Consider the following 26235-nt stretch of genomic DNA (forward strand, 5'->3'; position numbering starts at 1 on the left):
CCAATAAGCATCGAGCTTCGACACTATATTAGTGGAAAGTGTGAAAATCACAGAAGATTGATGATTGTTTGTTTATTTGTTATATATAAAGAACTAATCATCGTAAAAAGTTCGGTTGATATGAAAAAATATTTTTTGTATCCATGGCAACCGGGGTATATACAATTATGTATTTGAAAAAATGCATTAATCTAAAAATAACGAAATTTCTTAAAATTTATGCCATGTTTCATAATGCACAACATTTTAAATTGATTAAAAATCCTTATAGGCGTGTGAAATAATTAACAAAAAAATATGTTTTTCATAATTTTTTTCTTAAGATCCAAGAGGCCGGGAAACCCCCACAAAATATTAGTTAAAATATGTTGAAATGTTGCTAAAAATTAAAGAAAAAAATTCTCAAAATCCATACAATTGCTTGATAATGTTATTTATACTAAAACAATAAGCATTAATTGGTTAAAAATAATCAATAATAAAATTGGGTAGGAAAAATGAAATTGAAAGAATAAATAATATATTTTTCCCCCTGTGAATTTCCTGAAATTTGGCATAATTTAGCATTTGGATTATCTCCCTTGCCAGTGATTGAGTATATAATTACCTCCCTTGCCTGAACTCTCCATTCCATGAAACAACAAAAGGCGATCTATTTACAGAACTGGCATTGTTTTTCAAGCCTGCATAAATGTGCTGTTAACTATGTTTTTTGGCCTTAATATGTGCAGGAGCGGCATGATGGACAGAAGAAGTGACAGGATTACTTATTTGGTAAGTTTTTGTATTATTATTGCAAATGTTTATTTAATGAGACAGAAATTGAATGAATTCACCAATTAAAAATCACTTCATATCATTCCCTATGCTATTGCCAGGTTCCACAATCTTTAATGTCATTGATTATTTTTGCCCTAACGTAACCAGTTGTATGTTGTACTTAATGGAAATACTTATTTTCATATACATAAACCATATATAAGCTTATTATTGTTAGTTGAGAGATCTCTCAATTAACTCAGCTGGGCAGAATCAAAGACAATTCCGGTGGGGTGGTGGAGGGGCGGTTGCCATGATTGTCAAAACCTTTTATCAACCCTTCTGGATCCATCACTGATTCATGCACCATATGGTAAAGATTAAAAAATTGAGGAAAATTTTGAAGAAAACTGACTTATTTTATAATATCTAGAATAATCTAGGTGTATAAGTTATTATAGATATACATGAAAAAATAAAAATTAAAAAACATGCAATATTTAGTAAGTGGTAATTAACTATATTAAATTATTAATATCATTTGAATGAATGATTTGTTGGATATTCCATTTCGGTTTTCCAGTTTCCTGTGTACGTTCCTTAGATAATTGTGCTCTACAGCTATTTATTACTGTAATTCGTTAGTAGTACAAGGAATTTATTTCTTATGTAGACTCTATATAAATGCACTATATCATGTATTATGTAGAAACATTTACATACCGGTATATAAAATTATTTTTATGTAGTCAGACAAAACAGAAATGATTTCAAGTACTCTAATACTAGTAATATAGGTTACTGATTGTTCTCTTAACAAGAATATTTCATATTGTGACATTTTAAATATTTAAGATAACGATATAAAAGACTGACACCCCAGTGCTTAAACCAATATGTGTTTAAAACACCAACCTGGAAACAGTCGGTACAGTCTGTATAACTTAAGTGTCAATGTTTCTTGAACAGTAAAACACGGATGAATTGAATCATTGGATGTTTTACTGCAATTTATATCATTTAATTGTTCCACCATAAAACATACACAAACGTGTACCTACATATGTGTGTGTGTGTTTTTAATGTAGTGTCCCTCTGACCATCCGTACAAACTTTTCTGTCTCTAATTCTGATTCTATTAAGCTTAATTTGTTAAAATGTTGACTCTGAAACTTGTGCTGCCCATGGCAATATTATCTGTATCATTTCATTTTGCAAACATTCATTCTGTTTTAGAAATCAATTAGTAGTAAATTTTAAATATTTTTTTTCTATTTTTACTTCTAGAATGACATCTGCATTAAAAGACTCAGTGGATCAGGTATTGCTGATGGACCAATTGTCAAGGCGTACCAAGTTAAGAAAGTTCCACAAAATACCAGTGCGAGACCCATAGTACTTGTACATACCACCGAAGGCGCTTGTTCTATACTTAAAATACATGGAGTTCTGTCTAGCAGACATTTTATCACTCTACTTTCACCAAGCAATTGATATGAAGCTGGATACTCTATAATATTAGTTTAACGTCCTTTTAATAGCCAGAGTCGTTTAAGGACGTGCAAGGTTTGTTGGTGGGGGAAAGCCGGCCTACCCGGAGGAGGAAAAAACCACCAACCAGCAGTCAGTACCTGGCAACTGCCCCACATGGAATTCGAACCCGCATCCAGAGGTGGAGGGCTTGTTGGTAATATGTCGGGACATCTTAACAACCACTGTGCAGACTCTTAGTTGTGAACTGACCAACACAGTTTGGTGAAGTGTGTGATGATATCAAAACGGACCAAAGTGTTGCTTTATTAATTCAGATAAATTAATAAGCTTAGAGTGTGTTGGTTGTAATTTCAGTTTGGAACAGATACTTTCACAAAATGAGTCTACAGAGATCTGTTATCAAGCCATATGGACAAAACATTTTAGTTGAATTTTTTTAATGAGGACATCAAATGTTGTGAAAGGATGTTTAATGAAGATATTTCAGTCTGGTGAGGGTATGTTGAATGATGGCATACAAGTTTATAGTGTGATGACTGATGTAATAAGTGTATGTTTACAGTCAAGTAATTATGACTGATGAGAAGCAAAAGTTATAGTGTGATGAGGGCATACGTTTACACTCTGATGACTGATGTCTCAGTAATGATGAGGGCATAAGATTATAGTGTGATGACTGCTTAGGGCATAAGTTTACAGGGTGATGATTGATGAGGGCATAAGTTTACAGTTTGGTGACTGATGAGGGCATAAGTTTATAGTGTGATGATTGATTAGGGCATAAGTTTACAGTGTGATGACTGATGAGGGCATAAGTTTATAGTGTGACGACTGATGAGGGCACAAGTTTATAGTGTGACGACTGATGAGGGCACAAGTTTATAGTGTGACGACTGATGAGGGCCCAAGTTTATATCTGTGTGACAACTGATGAGAGCACAAGTTTATAGTGTGATGACTGATGAGGGCATATGTTTATAGTGTGATGACTGATGAGGGCATAAGTTTATATGTGTGATGACTGATGAGGGCACATAGTTGTGATGAGTGTGATGACTTTTTTATTATATAAGCTGAATAAAAGTTGGCAAAAGAATTTCTATTGATGCAGTTTTGTCTCTATATCTGCCTTTTCCCTCAAATCCATTTACATATATATTATATGGTTTGGTGAAAGGAATTAACTGTATTTTTGGTGTCAAGTAATGTCACAGTTCACATTTATAGTGACAATTAAACATTTGAAAGAGGAGGCAGTAGAAAAATAAGTAATAATAAGCTGTTGCTAAGGAATAAATAGTGTTGCTAGGGATATTTTCGATGACAAATGGTCCTAAAATTTCACTTTTTAAATGATTTATTTAATTTTAAGCATACTCAATAAGCTTCCAGCAGTGATATTTATTTTTTGAATGAAACAAATACAACATTGAAAGAATAACAAACAGAAATGACCCTATTTTTCTAATAAAAATGTGTAAAAATGACCTAATTTCAGTCATCCATTAAGAAAACAGATTAAATTTTCTACCCAATTTTATATTTTTTCTTTCATTACTTAAACATCCATTAATGATCCTCAGTAATATAAATTGCATGGCAAATGTACGGATTTTCCATAAAATTTTTCAACAAAAAATGTACACATTTTTGTCAATATTTGGAAGTCAGGGATGTGGCTATTTACTGTTCACCATAGCAACCATCCTATAATTATGTATTGTTTATTGATGATTTATTTAAACAAATATACTTTCATATAGGAATATCTTTTGAGTTTTTCCTACAAATGTCTTTTTATATGCTGAATTTTCCATACACAATATCCTGCTTTTCGAACATTTTTCCATTATGAGACCTAGTTTGCCGATGGCACACCAAAGATGTCCATGCCAATCAGTAAAAATGCCTTCCAAACAGACTTAAATCTTATGAATTTGTTTTCTTAGCCAAGGGGGTTTACTATTTAAAGTATATAATTTAATTTCTATTTTTTTTCACTTTCCACCTAAGCTGAAGCTTATTGGCACGGCCTCATTGAGGTAACAGAGTTTATTTTGGAGATAATCTTTTTTGCTTTTGAATCAGGCCGTCAACATGATTTCTTTTGGTGTTTGATATTTTGTTAAATTCATGAATGTAATCTTGATGACGAGGATTCAAACTGCAAGGAGAAAATCATCCAAGGAAGGAAGATATCCTTTTTACATGACTGAACTCTCTTGTCTTCATAAAAACAGGTGAAAAAAGTCCAAAAGTAACCCTCTTTAAAGCATTTTATGGTTGTCAGTGTTTACTGTAAATGAATGCAAATACTCGCTACATTTCGTCTCACATTTCGTTTGTAAAACAATTTTACATCAAAGAGAAAAGGCCCTTAATTATAAAGTACGATTTATACACATTCAGGTATACCCCCAGCTGTTGATAGTACTTTAAAACAGGTGAGGTCTGTCTCAAATGACACCAAGCTGTTGATAGGACGTTAAACAGGAGAGTCTCCTCAAAATGACCCCTATCTGTTGATAGGACGTTTATACAGAGAGGTCTCCTCAAATGACCCCAAGTCTGTTGATAGGGCTTTAAACAGGAGAGGTCGTCTCAAATGACCCCAGCTGTTGAATATGACGTTAAACAGTGAGAGTCCGTCCACTAAATGACCCCAGCTGTTGATAACGTTAAACATGAGAGGTCGTCTTCAAATGACCCCCAGCTGCTAAGGACGATAAACAGGTTAGGTCGTCCTCAAATGGCCGCCAAGCTGTATGATAGGACGTTAAAACATTTGAGGTCGTCCGCAAATGACCCCGAGCTTTTGATAGGACGTTAAACAGGAGAGGTCGTCTCTAATGACACCAAGCTTTTGATAGGAACGTTAAACATGATAGGTTCTACCTCAAATGACCCCAGCGTTGATAGGACTTAAACATGAGAGGTCGTCCTCCAAAAGACCCCCAGCTGTTGATAGGACTTAAACAGGTGAGGTTCGTCCTCAAAAAGCAGGAGAGGTCGTCCTCAAATGACCCCCCAGCTGTTGATAGGACGTTTAAACAGGAGAGGTCGTCCTCAAATGACCCCAAGCTGTTGATAGGACGTTAAACAGGAGAGGTCGTCCTCAAATGACGTCCCAGCTGTTGATACATGAGAGGACCGTTAAACGCCCCAGGACGTTGAGGTCGTCCTCAAATGACTCCAAGAGCTGATAGGGTCGTCTCAAATAGGATAGACATGAGAAGTCGACCTTAAATGACCCGCAGCCAGGTTTTTAAACATGACAGGTCGTCCTCAAATACTCAAGCTGTGCAATACACAGAGAGGTCCCTCAACATGACCCCAAGCTGTTGATAGGGACGTTAAACCCGGTGAGGTCCGTCCTCAAATGACTCCCAAGCTGTTGATAGGGACGTTATAAGCAGGACGAGGAAGTAGTCGTCCTCAAATGACCTGTTGATAGGACGTTAAGCTGTTGATCAAAGGAAGTTAAAACAGAGACGAGGTCGTCCTCAAATGAGCCCCCCAGCTGTTGATAGGACGTTAAACAGGAGGTCGAGGTCGTCCTCAAAGAGAGGTCGTCCCATGACGACCAGCTGTTGATAGGAGTCGTCTCAAATGACCCCACGATAGGCAACGTTAAACAGGAGAGGTCGTCCTCAAATGACCCCCAGCTGTTGATACTTTTAAAACCGGGACGTTAACCCCAACAGGAGAGGTCGTCCTCAAATGACCCCCAGCTGTTGATAAGGAACGTTAAACAGGTGAGGTCGTCCTCAAATGACCCCCAAGACTGTTGATAGGACCAGTTAAACAGGAGAGGTCGTCCTCAAATGAACCCCCAGCTGTTGATAGGACGTTTAAACAGGTGAGGTCGTCCTCAAATGACCCCCAGCTGTTGATAGGAACGTTAAACAGGACGTTGAGGTCGTCCTCAAATGACCCCCAGCTGTTGATAGGACCGTTAAACAGGAGAGGTCGTCCTCAAATGAACCCCCAGCTGTTGATAGGACGTTAAACAGGAGAGGTCGTCCTCAAATGACCCCCCAGCTGTTGATAGGAGGTCGTTAAACACGGACATGAGGTCGTCCTCAAATGGACACAGGAGAGGTCCTCAGCTGTTGAATAGGACGTTTTAACAGGTGAGGTCGGTCGTCCTCAAATGACCCCAGCTGTTGTTGATAGGACGTTAAACAGGAGAGGTCGTCCTCAAATGACCCCTCAGACTCAAGCTGTTGATATGGAACGTTAAACAGGAAGAGGTCGTCCTCAAATGACCCCCTGTTAAAAACAGGAAGTCGTCCCTGTTGATAGGGACGTTAAACAGGAGAGGTCGTCCTCAAATGACCCCCAGCTGTTGATAGGGACGTTAAACAGGAGAGGTCGTCCTCAAATGACCCCCAGCTGTTGATAGGACGTTAAACAGGAGAGGTCGTCCTCAAATGACCCCCAGCTGTTGATAGGACGTTAAACAGGAGAGGTCGTCCTCAAATAGTGACCCCTCAAGCTGTTGATTAGGACGTTAAACAGGAGAGGTCGTCCTCAAAATGAATGATAGGACCCCAGCTGTTGATAGGACGTTAAACAGAGAGACGTAAACCCCCAGGAGACGTCGTCCTCAAATGACCCCCAGCTGTTTGATAGGACGTCCTCAAATGACCCCCCAGCTGTTTAAACATTTAACAGGGAGGTCGTCCTCAAATGACCCACAGACTGTTGAATTAGCTGGGACGTTAAAAAAAAAAACAGAGAGGGATGGTCGTCCTCAAATGACCCCAGACCCTGTTGATAGGGACGTTAAACAGGAGACAAATGACTCTCAGCTGTTGATAGGACGTTAAACAGGAGAGGTCGTCCTCAATAGATGACCCCCAGCTGTTATTGACGTTTAAACGTAGGACGGAGGTGTCGTCCTCAAATGACCCTTAGCTGTTGAAAGCTGTTGATAGGACCCCCGTTTTAAACAGGAGAAGGTCCGTCCTCAAATGACCCCCAGCTGTTGATAGGACGTTTAACCCATCAGGAGAGGTCGTCCTCAAATGACCCCCAGCTGTTGACTAGGACGTTTAAACAGGTCCCCTCAAGAGGTCGTCCTCAAATGACCCCCAGCTGTTGATAGGACGTTAAACAGGAGAGGTCGTCCTCAAATGACCCCCAGCTGTTGATAGGACGTTAAACAGGTGAGGTCGTCCTCAAATGACCCCCAGCTGTTGATAGGACGTTAAACAGGAGAGGTCGTCCTCAAATGACCCCCAGCTGTTGATAGGACGTTTTAAACAGGTGAGGACGTCCTAAACAGCTGTTGTTGAGAGGGACGCGTCGTCAAGATGAGGTCGTCCTCAAATGACCCCAGCTGTTGATAGAACGTTAAACAGGAGAGGGTCGTCCCCTCAAATGAGCCCCCAGCTGTTGATAGGACGTTAAACAGGAGAGGTCGTCCTCAATGACCCCAGCTGTTGATAGGACGTTAAAACAGGAGAGGTCGTCCTCAAATGACCCCAAGCTGTTGATAGGACGTTAAACAGGAGAGGTCGTCCTCAAATGACACAGGAGAGGTCGTCCTCAAATGACCCAGCTGTTGATAGGACGTTAAACAGGAGAGGTCGTCCTCAAATGACTCAAGCTGTTGATAGGACGTTTAAACTGACAGGAGAGGTCGTCCTCAAATGACCCCCAGCTGTTGATAGGACGTTTAAACAGGGAAAGTCGTCCTCAACTGACCCCCAGCTGTTGATAGGACGTTAAACAGGAGAGGTCGTCCTCAAATGACCCTTAGCTGTTGTCCTCATATAGGACGTTAAACACGAGAGGTCGTCCTCAAAATGACCCCCAGCTGTTGATAGCACGCTAAACAGAAGAGTTCGTCCTCAAACTGACCCAACAGCTGTTGATAGGACGTTAAACAGAGAGAGGTCGTCCTCAGAATGACCCCCCAGCTGTTGATAGGACGTTCAAACAGGAGCAGGTCGTCCCTCAAATGACGTAAACCCCAAGCTGTTGATAGGACGTTTTAAACAGGAGAGGTCGTCCTCAAAATGACCCCCAGCTGTTGATAGGACGTTAAACAGGAGAGGTCGTCCTCAAATGACCCCCCAGCTGTTTGATAGGACGTTAACAGGAGAGGTCGTCCTCAAATGACCCCCAGCTGTTGATAGGACGATTAAACAGGAGAGGTCGTCCTCAAATGACCCCCAGCTGTTGATAGGACGTTTAAACAGGAAGAGGTCGTCCTCAAATGACCCCAAGCTGTTGATAGGACGTTAAACAGGAGAGTGTCCCCCCCCGGTCCTCAGCCCCCCAGCTGTTGATAGGGCGTTAAACCGCAAGTGGTCTGACCTCAAAATGACCCCCAAAAACTGTTGATAGGACGTTAACAGGAGAGGTCGTCCTCAAATGACCCCCAAACTGTTGATGATAGGACGTTAAAACAAGGAGAGGTCGTCCTCAAATGACCCCCAGCTGTTGATAGGACGTTAAACAGGTGAGGTCGTCCTCAAATGACCCCCAGCTGCCTTGATAGGGGACGTTAAACAGGTGAGGTCTCGTCCTCAAATGACCCCCAGCATGTTGATAGGACGTTAAACAGGAGAGGTCGTCCTCAAATGACCCCCAGCTGTTGATGATACGGAGATGTCGTCCTCAAATAAAAAGGACGTCAAATTACCACCCACGAGAGGTCGTCCCTCAAATGACCCCCAGCTGTTGATAGGACGTTAAACGAGGAGAGGTCGTCCTCAAATGACCCCACAGCTGTTTGAAAGGACGTTTAACAGGAGAGCGTCGTCCTCAAATGCCTCCCCCAGCTGTTGATAGGACGTTTAAACAGGAGAGGTCGTCCTCAAATGACCCCCAGCTGTTGATAGGACGTTAAACAGGAGAGGTCGTCCTCAAATGACCCCCAGCTGTTGATAGGACGTTAAACAGGAGAGGTCGTCCTCAAATGACCCCCAGCTGTTGATAGGACGTTAAACAGGAGAGGTCGTCCTCAAATGACCCCCAGCTGTTGATAGGACGTTAAACAGGAGAGGTCGTTCCTCAAATGACCCCCAGCTGTTGATAGGACGTTAAACAGGAGAGGTCGTCCTCAAATGACCCCCCCAGCTGTTGATAGGACGTTAAACAGGAGAGGTCGTCCTCAATGACCCCCAGCTGTTGATAGGACGTTAAACAGGGAGAGGTCGTCCTCAAATGACCCCCAGCTGTTGATAGGACGTTAAACAGGAGAGGTCGTCCTCAAATGAGACCCCCAGCTGTTGATAGGACGTTAAACAGGAGAGAGGTCGTCCTCAAATGACCCCCAGCTGTTGATAGGACGTTAAACAGGAGAGGTCGTCCTCAAATGACCCCAGCTGTTGATAGGACGTTAAACAGGAGAGGTCGTCCTCAAATGACCCCCAGCTGTTGATAGGACGTTAAACAGGAGAGGTCGTCCTCAAATGACCCCCAGCTGTTGATAGGACGTTAAACAGGAGAGGTCGTCCTCAAATGACCCCCAGCTGTTGATAGGACGTTAAACAGGAGAGGTCGTCCTCAAATGACCCCCAGCTGTTGATAGGACGTTAAACAGGAGAGGTCGTCCTCAAATGACCCCCAGCTGTTGATAGGACGTTAAACAGGAGAGGTCGTCCTCAAATGACCCCAGCTGTTGATAGGACGTTAAACAGGAGAGGTCGTCCTCAAATGACCCCCAGCTGTTGATAGGACGTTAAACAGGAGAGGTCGTCCTCAAATGACCCCCAGCTGTTGATAGGACGTTAAACAGGAGAGGTCGTCCTCAAATGACCCCCAGCTGTTGATAGGACGTTAAACAGGAGAGGTCGTCCTCAAATGACCCCCAGCTGTTGATAGGACGTTAAACAGGAGAGGTCGTCCTCAAATGACCCCCAGCTGTTGATAGGACGTTAAACAGGAGAGGTCGTCCTCAAATGACCCCCAGCTGTTGATAGGACGTTAAACAGGAGAGGTCGTCCTCAAATGACCCCCAGCTGTTGATAGGACGTTAAACAGGAGAGGTCGTCCTCAAATGACCCCCAGCTGTTGATAGGACGTTAAACAGGAGAGGTCGTCCTCAAATGACCCCCAGCTGTTGATAGGACGTTAAACAGGAGAGGTCGTCCTCAAATGACCCCCAGCTGTTGATAGGACGTTAAACAGGAGAGGTCGTCCTCATACTGACCCCCAGCTGTTGAAGGACGTTAAGGAGAGGTCGTCCTCAAATGACCCCCAGCTGTTGATAGGACGTTAAACAGGAGAGGTCGTCCTCAAATGACCCCCAGCTGTTGATAGGACGTTAAACAGGAGAGGTCGTCCTCAAATGACCCCCAGCTGTTGATAGGACGTTAAACAGGAGAGGTCGTCCTCAAATGACCCCCAGCTGTTGATAGGACGTTAAACAGGAGAGGTCGTCCTCAAATGACCCCCAGCTGTTGATAGGACGTTAAACAGGAGAGGTCGTCCTCAAATGACCCCCAGCTGTTGATAGGACGTTAAACAGGAGAGGTCGTCCTCAAATGACCCCCAGCTGTTGATAGGACGTTAAACAGGAGAGGTCGTCCTCAAATGACCCCCAGCTGTTGATAGGGGGTTGAAGGACGTTAAACAGGAGAGGTCGTCCTCAAATGACCCCCAGCTGTTGATAGGACGTTAAACAGGAGAGGTCGTCCTCAAAATGACCCCAAGCTGTTGATAGGACGTTAAACAGGAGAGGTCGTCCTCAAATGACCCCCAGCTGTTGATAGGACGTTAAACAGGAGAGGTCGTCCTCAAATGACCCCCAGCTGTTGATAGGACGTTAAACAGGAGAGGTCGTCCTCAAATGACCCCCAGCTGTTGATAGGACGTTAAACAGGAGAGGTCGTCCTCAAATGACCCCCAGCTGTTGATAGGACGTTAAACAGGAGAGGTCGTCCTCAAATGACCCCCAGCTGTTGATAGGACGTTAAACAGAGAGGTCGTCCTCAAATGACCCCCAGCTGTTGATAAGGACGTTAAACAGGAGAGGTCGTCCTCAAATGACCCCCAGCTGTTGATAGGACGTTAAACAGGAGAGGTCGTCCTCAAATGACCCCCAGCTGTTGATAGGACGTTTAAAACAGGAGAGGTCGTCCTCACAAATGACCCCCAGCTGTTGATAGGACGTTAAACAGGAGAGGTCGTCCTCAAATGACCCCCAGCTGTTGATAGGACGTTAAACAGGAGAGGTCGTCCTCAAATGACCCCCAGCTGTTGATAGGACGTTAAACAGGAGAGGTCGTCCTCAAATGACCCCCAGCTGTTGATAGGACGTTAAACAGGAGAGGTCGTCCTCAAATGACCCCCAGCTGTTGATAGGACGTTAAACAGGAGAGGTCGTCCTCAAATGACCCCCAGCTGTTGATAGGACGTTAAACAGGAGAGGTCGTCCTCAAATGACCCCCAGCTGTTGATAGGACGTTAAACAGGAGAGGTCGTCCTCAAATGACCCCCAGCTGTTGATAGGACGTTAAACAGGTGAGGTCGTCCTCAAATGACCCCCAGCTGTTGATAGGACGTTAAACAGGAGAGGTCGTCCTCAAATGACCCCCAGCTGTTGATAGGACGTTAAACAGGAGAGGTCGTCCTCAAATGACCCCCAGCTGTTGATAGGACGTTAAACAGGAGAGGTCGTCCTCAAATGACCCCCAGCTGTTTGATAGGACGTTAAACAGGAGAGGTCGTCCTCAAATGACCCCCAGCTGTTGATAGGACGTTAAACAGGAGAGGTCGTCCTCAAATGACCCCAGCTGTTGATAGGACGTTAAACAGGAGAGGTCGTCCTCAAATGACCCCCAGCTGTTGATAGGACGTTAAACAGGAGAGGTCGTCCTCAAATGACCCCCAAGCTGTTGATAGGACGTTAAAACAGGAGAGGTCGTCCTCAAATGACCCCAGCTGTTGATAGGACGTTAAACAGGAGAGGTCGTCCTCAAATGACCCCCAGCTGTTGATAGGACGTTAAACAGGAGAGGTCGTCCTCAAATGACCCCAAGCTGTTGATAGGACGTTAAAACAGGAGAGGTCGTCCTCAAATGACCCCCAGCTGTTGATAGGACGTTAAACAGGAGAGGTCGTCCTCAAATGACCCCAGCTGTTGATAGGACGTTAAACAGGAGAGGTCGTCCTCAAATGACCCCCAGCTGTTGATAGGACGTTAAACAGGAGAGGTCGTCCTCAAATGACCCCCAGCTGTTGATAGGACGTTAAACAGGAGAGGTCGTCCTCAAATGACCCCAAGCTGTTGATAGGACGTTAAACAGGAGAGGTCGTCCTCAAATGACCCCCAGCTGTTGATAGGACGTTAAACAGGAGAGGTCGTCCTCAAATGACCCCCAGCTGTTGATAGGACGTTAAACAGGAGAGGTCGTCCTCAAATGACCCCCAGCTGTTGATAGGACGTTAAACAGGAGAGGTCGTCCTCAAATGACCCCCAGCTGTTGATAGGACGTTAAACAGGAGAGGTCGTCCTCAAATGACCCAAGCTGTTGATAGGACGTTTAAACAGGAGAGGTCGTCCTCAAATGACCCCCAGCTGTTGATAGGACGTTAAACAGGAGAGGTCGTCCTCAAATGACCCCAGCTGTTGATAGGACGTTAAACAGGAGAGGTCGTCCTCAAATGACCCCCAGCTGTTGATAGGACGTTAAACAGGAGAGGTCGTCCTCAAATGACCCCCAGCTGTTGATAGGACGTTTAAACAGGAGAGGTCGTCCTCAAATGACCCCCAGCTGTTGATAGGACGTTAAACAGGAGAGGTCGTCCTCAAATGACCCCCAGCTGTTGATAGGACGTTAAAACAGGAGAGGTCGTCCTCAAATGACCCCCAGCTGTTGATAGGACGTTAAACAGGAGAGGTCGTCCTCAAATGACCCCCCAGCTGTTGATAGGACGTTAAACAGGAGAGGTCGTCCTCAAATGACCCCCAGCTGTTGATAGGACGTTAAACAGGAGAGGTCGTCCTCAAATGACCCCCAGCTGTTGATAGGACGTTAAACAGGAGAGGTCGTCCTCAAATGACCCCCAGCTGTTGATAGGACGTTAAAACAGGAGAGGTCGTCCTCAAATGACCCCCAGCTGTTGATAGGACGTTAAACAGGAGAGGTCGTCCTCAAATGACCCCAAGCTGTTGATAGGACGTTAAACAGGAGAGGTCGTCCTCAAATGACCCCCAGCTGTTGATAGGACGTTAAACAGGAGAGGTCGTCCTCAAATGACCCCCAGCTGTTGATAGGACGTTAAACAGGAGAGGTCGTCCTCAAATGACCCCCACAGGTATGACCCCCAGCTGTTGATAGGACGTTAAACAGGTGAGGTCGTCCTCAAATGACCCCCAGCTGTTGATAGGACGTTAAACAGGAGAGGTCGTCCTCAAATGACCCCAAGCTGTTGATAGGACGTTAAACAGGAGAGGTCGTCCTCAAATGACCCCCAGCTGTTGATAGGACGTTAAACAGGAGAGGTCGTCCTCAAATGACCCCCAGCTGTTGATAGGACGTTAAACAGGAGAGGTCGTCCTCAAATGACCCCCAGCTGTTGATAGGACGTTAAACAGGAGAGGTCGTCCCTCAAATGACCCCCCAGCTGTTGATAGGACGTTAAACAGGAGAGGTCGTCCTCAAATGACCCCCAGCTGTTGATAGGACGTTAAACAGGAGAGGTCGTCCTCAAATGACCCCCAGCTGTTGATAGGACGTTAAACAGGAGAGGTCGTCCTCAAATGACCCCCAGCTGTTGATAGGACGTTAAACAGGAGAGGTCGTCCTCAAATGACCCCCAGCTGTTGATAGGACGTTAAACAGGAGAGGTCGTCCTCAAATGACCCCCAGCTGTTGATAGGACGTTAAACAGGAGAGGTCGTCCTCAAATGACCCCCAGCTGTTGATAGGACGTTAAACAGGAGAGGTCGTCCTCAAATGACCCCCAGCTGTTGATAGGACGTTAAACAGGAGAGGTCGTCCTCAAATGACCCCCAGCTGTTGTTAGGACGTTAAACAGGAGAGGTCGTCCTCAAATGACCCCAGCTGTTGATTGGACGTTAACAAGAGGCCCAGAGGGCCTGTATCGCTCACCTGGTTTGTAATGCCCAGTAAGGTTCATAGTTTCTTTTCTGAAGGAATTTGAATATTTACCGCTAATTCCCCTATTGGGCCCCACTCTTTTTGCTCAAGAGGGTTAGAGCCAAAAATTATAGGAATTCTGTTAACCCCAAGGATGTTTCTGGGCCAAATTTGGTTAAAATCCAAGCATAACTCTAAGACTAGTAGCGATTTATAGGATTTACCTAAATTTTCCCTATTGGGCCCCGCCCCTCCTGCCCCCAGGGGGTCAGATCCAAAATTTATACAAGTTCTATTCCCCTTCCCCCAAGAATGTTTCTGGCCAAATTTGGTTTCAATCCATGCTGAACTCTAGGACAAGTAGCGATTTATAGGATTTACCTCTATTTCCCCTATTGGGCCCGCCCCTCCTGCCCCCGGGGGGTCAGAGCCAAAATTTATATAAGTTCTGTTCCTATTCCCCTAAGAAAGTTTCTGGCCAAATTTGGTTACAATCCATGCAGAACTCTAGGACAAGTAGCGATTTATAGGATTTACCTCTATTTCCCCTATTGGGCCCCGCCCCTCCTGTCCCCAGGGGGTCAGAGCAAAAATTTAAACAAGTTCTGTTCCCCTTCCCCCTAGGATGGTCCTGGCCAAATTTGGTTACAATCCATGCAGAACTCTAGAACAAGTAGCAATTTATAGGATTTACCTAAATTTCCCCTATTGGGCCCCGCCCCTCCTGTCCCCGGGGGGTCAGAGCCAAAATTTATACAAGTTCTATTCCCCTTCCCCCAAGGATGTTTCTGGCCAAATTTGGTTACAATCCATGCAGAACTCTAGGACAAGTAGCGATTTATAGGATTTACCTCTATTTCCCCTATTGGGCCCTGCCCCTACTGTCCCCGGGGGGTCAGAGCCAAAATTTATACAAGTTCTGTTCCCCTTCCCCCAAGGATGTTTCTGGCCAAATTTGGTTACAATCCATGCAGAACTCTAGGACAAGTAGCGATTTATAGGATTTACCTAAATTTCCTTATTGGGCCCCGCCCCTCCTGTCCCTGGGGGGTCAGAGCCAAAATTTATACAAGTTCTGTTCCCCTTCCCCCAAGGATGTTTCTGGCCAAATTTGGTTACAATCCATGCAGAACACTAGGACAAGTAGCGATTTATAGGATTTACCTCTATTTCCCCTATTGGGCCTCGCCCCTCCTGTCCCCGGGGGTTCAGAGCCAAAATTTATACAAGTTCTATTCCCCTTCCCCCAAGGATGTTTCTGGCCAAATTTTGGTTTCAATCCATGCTGAACTCTAGGACAAGTAGCGATTTATAGGATTTACCTTAATTTCCCCTATTGGGCCCCGCCCCTCCTGTCCTCGGGGGGTCAGAGCCAAAATTTATACAAGTTCTGATTCCCTTCCCCCAATGATGTTTCTGGCCAAATTTGGTTACAATCCATGCATAACTCTAGGACAAGTAGCGATTTATAGGATTTATCTAAATTTCCCTTATTGGGCCCCGCCCCTCCTGTCCCCGAGGGGTCAGAGCCAAAATTTATACAAGTTCTGATTCCCCTTCCCCCAAGGATGTTTCTGGCCAAATTTGGTAACAATCCATGCAGAACACTAGGACAAGTAGCGATTTATAGGATTTACCTCAATTTCCCCTATTGGGCCCCGCCACTCCTGTCCCTGTGGGGTCAGAGCCAAAATTTATACAAGTTCTATTCCACTTCCCCCAAGGATGTGTCTGGCCAAATTTGGTTTCAATCCATGCAGAACTCTAGGACAAGTAGCGATTTATAGGATTTACCTCAATTTCCCCTATTGGGCCCCGCCCCTCCTGTCCCCGGGGGGTCAGAGCAAAAATGTATACAAGTTCTGTTCCCCTCCCCCCAAGGATGTTTCTGGCCAAATTTGGTTAAAATCCATGCAGAACTCTGTGACTAGTAGCGATTTAAAGGAAATGTTGACGGACAGACGGGACGACGGACGACGGACGACGGACGACGGACGCCGCGCCATGACATAAGCTCACCGGTGTAACGTTGAAAATGGACGGACGACGACCCCGACGTTGAAAATTGAACACGAGGGTCAATTCTCAACGGAGGTCTGTTGAAAAATGACTGTTAAAAAATGACCTTGCAAACTATCAACGGATGGACGGACCTTAGTGCATATATAGCTGTTGCATGATTATCAAATTCTGTTATGACATAAGCTGGTATTTCAATTACGTAATTACCAACCGGCGATTTGAATTGAAAATATTTGTCTTGTTTTCATCGTGACAAATACCCCCATTTAAATATTTTAGGTGCTTGCATGTTTATTATGGAGAATACGGCACAACAAAAGTACATTTTTCCTCTATATATCGTTTTGAGCCGTCCGTGTAGATATGTAGATAATGCTAATTTAAAATTGTTTTCTCAGACAGACTGAGGAAAATGCTATATAACACTGAGGTAACGTTGTAAAAAAAAAGGAATATGTTGTTATCAACTGCATGCATAAGTTTTTACCGTATGTGGTGATCACTTCCTAGCATCATAGTGGATCTAGGTGTTACAAAACTATAATAATAGAGAAATATTATTGATTTGTTTTCTTAATGATTTTTTATGATTATATATTTTCGAGCGATCTTACGTAGTGGTCAGGTGTATATCAGTTAATTGTTAATAGAATATTTATTCCTGCAATACAAGAATACATGTATTATTTATAGAATCTGCGTATGGACCAGTTATGTTTTGTTCTTGCGTATGATTGTGTTGTATTGTTGTGTTGTTTTTGTGTTTGTGGGTTTTTTTGTGTGTTGTTTGTCGTGTGGTGTTGTGTTGTTTGTGTTTATGGTGTTATATGTGTGGTTGTGTAATGTTGATTGTGTTTTGGGGGTGTTATTGGTGTGCGTGTTTGTGTTGTAATGTGTGGTTGTGTGATGTTTTGTTGTGTAATTTTGTGTTGTGTGATGTGTGTGTTGTGTGATGTTGTGTGTTGTGTTGTGTGTTGTTATGTGTGGTTGTCTAATGTTAATTGTGTTGTGTGTTGTTGAAGTCTTGTTGTGTTGTGTGTTGTTGTATGCTGTGCGGCTGTGTTTTGTGTTGTGTTGTTGTTGCGTGTTTGTGTTGATGTGTTGTTGTGTTATGGTTTGTGTGATGTGCTGTTGTGTTATGTTGTGTCGTGTGATGTTTGTGTTTGTGTGATGTTGCGCTGTGTAGTGTTATTGAGTGTTGTTGTTGGATGTTGTTGTTTATGTGTTGTTGCTGTGGTTTGTGTGTTGTGGTGTGGTATTGTTGTGTGTTGTTGTGTGTATGTTTTTTGTTGTGATATTTGTTGTGTTGTTGTGTAATGTTGTCTTGTGTTTGTGTGGTTGTGTTTAGTGTGATGTTTGTGTTTAGTGTGAATGCGTTGTTGTGTTGTGTAATTTTATATTGTGTGATGTTTGTGTTATTTTGTTGTGTTTTGTTGTGTGGTGTGATGTGTTTGTTGTGTGGTGTTGTGTTGACCGGCCCTTCGGCCCTTCGGGCCAGGTGAGCTAATAATAACTATCTCGCCAGGTGAGCTAATAATAACTATACTCGCTGATGTATTTCACCAGTTCACCCCTGTAAGATATCATTATTTAAGCACTAAACTGCCTACTTGATGGATTTATGATCTTGTAATTATATCAGGCAGACAAATTGAATAACGCTCCTTCCCCAAAAAACGGACAGTAAGCAAATATATGTCCGTTTGGATTTAATTAGTTCAATCACATCAGGCTGAATCTATAATGGTCGTGTTTGTGTATTGTTGTTATTAATCTTTTCATTTCGTCAAACTGTCGTGGATATGGTATGTTTGCTGCGTAAGCAGACGTAGAAAAATTACCAAGTTGACATGATAGGTGTAATTTGTCTGAAATAATGATTAGACATTAGGCAACCGTGTTATAACATCGGCGTAAAGTGCGGGCATATGTTATTCCAATGTAGGTATTTATTGTGTAAATTCTAACCACGTAATACAGGAATTATTCCATGTTTCCTCACGTCAATGTAGTAATGGTATTTATTGTGTAAATTCTAACCACGCAATACATGAATTATTCCATGTTTCCTCACGTCAATGTAGTAATGGTATTTATTGTGTAAATTCTAACCACGTCATACATAAATTATTCCATGTTTCCTCACATCAATGTACATGTATGTGAATTATGTAATAACTACCAGCTAACTTACGCAAACTTTCCACAAATAAATTAATTATATCAGTTTTTTTAATGCAAACATCCATAATAAACTGTTACACCTGACGGTAAAGACAATGGTCTCTGTAGAAATCTTCTTGGTAAACGTACAGTTGTACATGTAAACATTTCATTCCATGTGTGAGTTTGTGTCGTTGTTTTAGACTGCTGACAAGTTGTTTTGAAACAATATCCACGCTTATAATAGTTATACGTGTAAGATCCTAATGACCGATCGTAGGTGGGACCGACTGTCACCGTGTCAGCTTTTCCTGGAATAACATTGTAACAATACATAATACACCTTGGTATATAGGTGTATTGTTATTATTCTCAGCACGAGTTACGGCCAAGCTCACTTTACATTATACAACGGGATAACAAGGTGACACTCAGATCTATGACAAATGTACAATCGTATTGTAAGCTCTACATGCTTAAAGTATTTGTCGTTTTCATCAGACGAAATAGAAGATTTTTATCTTATCTTTCTTGATAACTTCTGTGCATATTTCCCTGTATTCACGCCTTGACAGATACTTGTGTACCTGGATGTTTACGACGAAACATATCTCACCTGTCACTCTACGCGCATGTCGCCGCCCATCTCTGTATAGGTAACACAAAGCACTATATAAATGGTCAGTTGGGCTTACTGGACATCGGTTTGTGACATGTATCAGAAAAATTTATTGTGATATAAGTGTTGTACACGGATGTTTGTGCGAGTGATGGATGTGCTCCGAAAATAGTCGTGTTTGACAAATTGACTTCTAAAGAGCAGAAAAGCCTGTAACTTCAACGGGTGACAATATGACGAAGATGTCCTCGATACCAGACGGATGTTCAGAGTGTGACAGTAACACAAAACACACAGAGTGGTCACCAAACAAGGCACGTTCAGGGTCAAACTGGACAGTGGCAAATCAGTCATTATATCACACTATTTGAAGGATGCTCTAACAACGTTGGTTGATGCAAAATGGCGGTGGTCATTTCTCATTTTCGTCATGGGTTTTCTGCTGACGTGGCTAGTATTCGCCCTGTTGTACTATGGATTCAGCATTGCCCATAACGACCCCGAAATTATCAGTTTGGGTGACGATTCCGATGACATTCCGTGTATATCTAACGTGTTTGACTTTACCAGTGCCTTTCTGTTTTCCATAGAGACCCAACACACCATCGGATACGGGTTTCGCGGGGTGACGTCAGAGTGCCCCCACGTCATTTTGACGGTGTTTTTTCAGTTTATCATCGGAATAGCTGTTCATTGCCTTACAGCGGCCCTGGTGTTCACTAAATTACAAAGATCGAAGCGACGCGGGGAGACCGTTGTTTTTAGTCACAAGGCTTGCATTGGAGTTGTGGACGGACAGTGGCGACTAATGATACGAGTCGGCGACTTTCGGCGCTCACAGCTTCTGGAGCCAAAGGCTACAGGCATCATGGTCCGACGTAGTGCCAACAATGAAGGGAAGGAGTACCTTCAGCAAAACTTTATTGAGTTTAAATCAGAGGGCGGCGGTGACATTTTAACTTTACTTTGGCCGGCTGTAATGTATCATACCATTGACGTGAACAGTCCGTTGTGGCCGCCCGAGAAACTGGACGAGTTCGGCGGCTTCTCTGAACTTGTGGTACTGTTGGAAGGTGTCATAGAGTCTACCAGTATGACAGTCCAAGTGAGGACATCGTACATTCCCGAGGAAATCCATTTCGGCTACAAGTTCCAGACTATCTGTCCACAGGTACAAGAAAATGATAAGTACCAATGTAGTTACTTTGATTTCAACACAATCATTCCCATCAATCACCGCCGAAAAGTCAGTCACTACAGTCAACAAGGCCATCGTAGACAGCCTCGGCCCATCAAAGAGTACAACTAACTGCCAGGGGCACATCTGTAACCAGTGTCAAGTCACAACATTTATTGCACTATGAGGTGACAATAAAGATCAGGACACATGAAGTCACAAGCATGGTAGATAGCTGTGGACTACTGCAAACGCTTTGTAAATATTCAACTATTTGTGTCGCAGACAACATACAGTACAGTGGAACCTCCCGAAAACCTATCATGGTCGTGTGCATAAAATTTCGGGGCCGGATTATTATGAGGGTTTCGTGTATTTGTGTATAAGATATAACCGAAATAACACGATCAACACGATCCGGAATTCAATCGATCGGAAGTCTTTTATGTTTTACACTAGTTCTACCGCATTTTATCCTAGTGTTATCGTTAAAAACTCAACCGAAATTGATTAGTTTAATGGGAAAGTAACCACAAAAGAATGAATCAATCATACGTTTTATAAGGAATTGGAGTACGTGCTCAAAACTTTGACTTTGTTACCGGTTTATAAACGTAATTTATTATATTTAGTAGATGCGTGAATGATTCTTTGGGGGGGGGGGGGGGGGGGGGGGGGGGGGGTAAGTTCTATCGTCAGCAACCTACATACAATTTACGACCGAACGCTGTACCTGTTACGACAAGATCCAAATTAGATTGTCTAATAACACGATTATCAGTCGATGCCGGCCAATATATGACAATGAGTCAATAACTAGACACAATACATGGCTTCGTGCTTCTTCATACAGATAATAATATGTAAACCGACAACCACATATGTAAATAAAAAAAATTTGATTATGAATACGAATCTTTCGACTCTATTACTAATAAAAAGCCCTATTGTTTTTTTATCCAGCTAGTTTTATCCTCCCTACGAGTATACACAACCGCTAGTCCACATGGTAGACCTTCGTTAGATATCTTTGAACAATAGACATGATTAAAAAATCACGAGACGATCTACGAGTCTCGGAATAATAACCGAGTACCCAATAGCCTTCACAACTGTATACATTGCCCCAGGACATGTCATCTTGCAACAACCATATGGTACAGGTACGTGTTTATTTACCACGGTCTGGTTGATCAGTATATAGCTACAATCAAGATGGTTTTCTACAAAAAGGTTGTAACAAAATAGTTTGACCCCATTAGCTAGTGTAAATATACACTGTAAAGAAGTTGTCATGATAAAGTGCTAGTTTTCGTTTGCTAATTATTGCTATCAAAGTAAATAAGCAATAACTTTGTCTGTTTTAATGTTTATATTCGTCCTAATTAATATATAATATTTATTACAATGAATAGTCCTATTCGTTTTATGATACTGATGTAAAAAGAACAAGTTGTGAGTCAAGATATGTAGTATTCTGAATTTTAGTGTAGAGTTGTATTAACCATTTGAAGACTACCATTTATGAAAAGTTTAAATGCCTAAAAAGATAATAAAAAGTAACAAACTACATTATTGTAGAAGTTTATTTAATGGAAACAATATATTATTGGTGTATGCTTTAGAATATTCAACGGAAACAATATGTTATTGGTGTATGCTTTAGAATATTCAATGGAAACAATATATTATTGGTGTATGCTTTAGAATATTCAATGGAAACAATATATTATTGGTGTATGCTTTAAAATGAATAATTAACAGCAGCATAATAATAAATGTACAACATAGACATAGCACGCGATGGCGTAAGGGAGATAACTCCCACAGAGCAAATTGTATTAAAATTCTCAAAATTGTAACTGGATTTGGTGTTTTAATATGAAACATAATATAATATCAAAATGTCATGATACCCAGCAGTACCATGTAATAAATGTACACAGATACTAAGAAATACAACCAGTTAGTGTTAGAACTAGCAGAAGGAATCTGGGTATGCCCGGAATGTACATAAAACATCATAATTCACAACCAACCATTTTATCACATCATCTTGGGCAATATTACTTTCTGCGAAATGTATTGTTCATCATAAAGGTAAAATTGCATCTACAGGAATATTGTACATAGTTATCATAATGTCTACATTCTAACATTGAGAAATATTTAGCACCTGAAATAATAAATAAATCAACATAATCAAAAAGATTCCCCACAGACATGCGAGTCAGTAAATCAGAAATTATAGTTGGCAGACTACCCAGGATAACAAACTAACCATCAGACAGTACTAGATTAAAAGACAATCAGATTCAATGTTATTGCACAGTGTGTTTATAAATTCAATAAAAAATGCATGATTACATTCAGATGAATTTACATAAAAGTAACATACAAATTGGAAAATAAAACAAAGGAACATATGAGAATATAAATGAGTAGTTACTAGAAGACGTAAAGAAAAACCACATGTAATGATGACTAACAGATGACAGAGTTATCCTTATCCTACAGGATGTATTTAATATTTCAACTGATGTACAGAGGCATACTTTCAAGAGTAAAAAATGATAAATGCAAGTAATGATAAAAATATTGTATACATTATATAATACACAGATAATTGAGCATTTGGGACATGTAGCTGTTTATTTGCTTGCAACCAATATCAAAGGTACTGATGTGAAATGCCTATCAATAATCCTTAAGCATTTAATATAAAACAAAAAGCATTTTACAATGTCATGCTCGCTGTCCAGATGGTCCTTTTACAATGTCATACTGGCTGTCCAGATGGTCCTTTTACAATGTCATACTGTCTGTCCAGATAGTCCTTTTACAATGTAATACTGGCTGTCCAGATGGTCCTTTTACAATGTCATACTGGCTGTCCAGATGGTCCTTTTACAATGTCATACTGGCTGTCCAGATAGTCCTTTTACAATGTCATACTGGCTGTCCAGATAGTCCTTTTACAATGTCATACTGGCTGTCCAGATGGTCCTTTTACAATGTCATACTGGCTGTCCAGATAGTCCTTTTACAATGTCATACTGGCTGTCCAGATGGTCCTTTTACAATGTCATACTGGCTGTCCAGATAGTCCTTTTACAATGTCATACTGGCTGTCCAGATGGTCCTTTTACAATGTCATACTGTCTGTCCAGATAGTCCTTTTACAATGTCATACTGTCTGTCCAGATGGTCCTTTTACAATGTCATACTGGCTGTCCAGATAGTCCTTTTACAATGCTGTCCAGATAGTCCATACCTGTCTGTCCATATGGCTGTCCAGATAGTCCTATTACAATGTCATTACTGGCTGTCCCAGATGGTCCTTTTACAATGTCATACTGGCTGTCCAGATGGTCCTTTTACAATGTCATACTGTCTGTCCAGATAGTCCTTTTACAATGTCATACTGGCTGTCCAGATAGTCCTTTTACAATGTCATACTGGCTGTCCAGATGGTCCTTTTACAATGTCATACTGTCTGTCCAGATAGTCCTTTTACAATGTCATACTGGCTGTCCAGATAGTCCTTTTACAATGTCATACTGGCTGTCCAGATGGTCCTTTTACAATGTCATACTGGCTGTCCAGATAGTCCTATTTACAATGTCATACTGGCTGTCCAGATGGTCCTTTTACAATGTCATACTGTCTGTCCAGATAGTCCCCTTTTACAACAATGTCATACAGGCCTGTCCAGATGGTCCTTTTACAATGTCATACTGGCTGTCCAGATGGTCCTTTCTTACAATTCGTAACTGTCCCTGACCAGATAGTCCTTTTACAATGATCGTGACATACTGGCTGTCCAGATTAGTCCCTTTTACAAAGTCATACTGGCTGTCCATATAGTCCCTTTTACAATGTCATATACTGGCTGTCCAGATGGTCCATTTTACAATGTCCATACTGTCTGTCCAGATAGTACGCCTTTTACAATGTCATACTGGCTGTCCAGGATAGTCCTTTTACAATGTAATGAACAGGCTGTCCAGATATATCCTTTTACAATGTCATACTGTCTGTCCAGATAGTCCTTTTACAAAGTCAAACTGTCTGTCCAATGGTCCATTTAAAACAATAGTCATACTGTTCTGTCCAGATTTATAAGTTCCTTATACAATGTCCATTACTGTGCTGTCCAGATAGTCCTTTTACAATGACATACTGTCAGTCCAGATGGTCCCTTTAACAATGATCATATCTGTCTGTCCAGATGGGTCCTATTACAAAGTCATACTGTCTGTCCAGATAGTTCCTTTTACAATGTAATACTGGCTTGTCCCGAGATAGTCCTTTTAACAATGTCATACCTGGCTGTCCATATGGTCCATATACAATGTCCATAGCTGTCTATCCAGATGGTCCATTTTACAAAGTCAAACTTGTCTGACCAGATAGTTAGCCTTTTACAATGATACATACTGTCAGTCCAGATAGTACCCTTTTACAAAGTCCAAAATAACTGTCTGTCCATGAATAGTCCCTTTAACAATTGTCATAACTGTCTGACCAAGAATTATCCCCTTTAACAATGTAATTACTGAGCTGTACTAGATGTTCCTTTAACAAATGTCATACTGTCTGTCCAGGATATAGTTCCCTTTTACAATGTCCATGCTCGCTGTCCAGATGGTCCTTATTACAATGTCATACTGGCTGTTCCAGATGGTCCTTTTATCTATAAAAGTCACTCAATGAATCACATGAATTAGATGATTCTTCCACTTTCCTCTTAGATATCACAGAAGCAGATGCGACCTCTGGAAACCTTGTGCTAAAAACACACAAAAATATATGTCAAGCAACAATGGGAAGAATTTCCGATCAATGAATTTAGAAAGGTCTCTCTCCTCTAGTAAGTTGGAACCTCAGTGTTTAGTAAGTAAACCTCATAGTTAAAATCATGTTTTTATACCAGTAAACCTTACCAGTTAAAAAAATCAGTTTTTATCCCACAGTAAACCTCTTAGTTAAAATCAGGTTTATCCCAGTTAAACCTCATAGTTAAAAATCAGGTTTATCCCAGTAAACCTCGTATAGTTAAAATCAGGTTTATATCCCAGTAAACCCTTAGTTAAACCTTATCCCAGTAAACCTTATTAAAATCAGGTTTATCCCAGTAAACCTCATTTAGTTAAAATCAGGTTTATCCCAGTAAACCTCATAGTTAAAATCAGGTTTATCCCAGTAAACTCTCACATAGTTAAAATCAGGTTTATCCCAGTAAACCTCATAATTAAAATCAGGTTTATCCAGTAAACCTCAGAATTAAAATCAGGTTTTATCCCAGTTAAAACCTCATATCCCAGTAAAATCAGGTTTATCCCAGTTAAAACCCTCATAGTTTAAAATCAGGTTTTATCACCAATAAACCTCATTATTTAAAATCAGGTTTATCCCAGTAAACCTCATAATTAAAATCAGGTTTATCCCAGTAAACCTCATAATTAAAATCAGGTTTATCCCAGTAAAACCTTAGTTAAAATCAGGTTTATCCCAGTAAACCTCATAATTAAAATCAGGTTTATCCCCAGTAAACCTCATAGTTTAAAATCAGGTTAATCCCAGTAAACCTCATAATTAAATCAGGTTTATCCCAGTAAACCTCATAATTAAAAATCAGGTTTATCCCAGTAAACCTCATAGTTAAAAATCAGGTTTTATCCCATTAAACCTTTTACAGTTACAAAAATCAGGTTTATCCCAGTAAACCTCATAATTTAAATCAGGTTTATCCCAGTAAACCTCATAATTAAAATCAGGTTTATCCCCAGTAAACCTGACTTAGTTAAAATAAGGTTTATCCCAATAAACCTCAGAATTAAAATCAGGTTTATCCCATGTAAACCTCATAATGTAAAATAGGTTTATCCCAGTAAACCTCTTAGGTTTAAAATAAGGTTTATCCCAATAAAACCTCA

The 26235-nt window shown here is 41.7% G+C and overlaps 1 protein-coding gene across 1 annotated transcript; it reads left to right on the forward strand.

Annotated features, from left to right (window-relative positions):
* Positions 1-18628: 18628 nt before the first annotated feature.
* LOC138322604 (ATP-sensitive inward rectifier potassium channel 11-like) lies at positions 18629-20606 on the forward strand. The gene is given in 2 exon segments (XM_069266576.1): positions 18629-19409; positions 19412-20606. Coding segments are annotated over 2 exon segments (1074 nt in total). The 5' UTR covers positions 18629-19352; the 3' UTR covers positions 20429-20606.
* Positions 20607-26235: the final 5629 nt, after the last annotated feature.

The sequence above is a fragment of the Argopecten irradians genome, chromosome 5, assembly GCF_041381155.1.
Source record: "Argopecten irradians isolate NY chromosome 5, Ai_NY, whole genome shotgun sequence".
Lineage (NCBI taxonomy): Eukaryota > Metazoa > Mollusca > Bivalvia > Pectinida > Pectinidae > Argopecten > Argopecten irradians.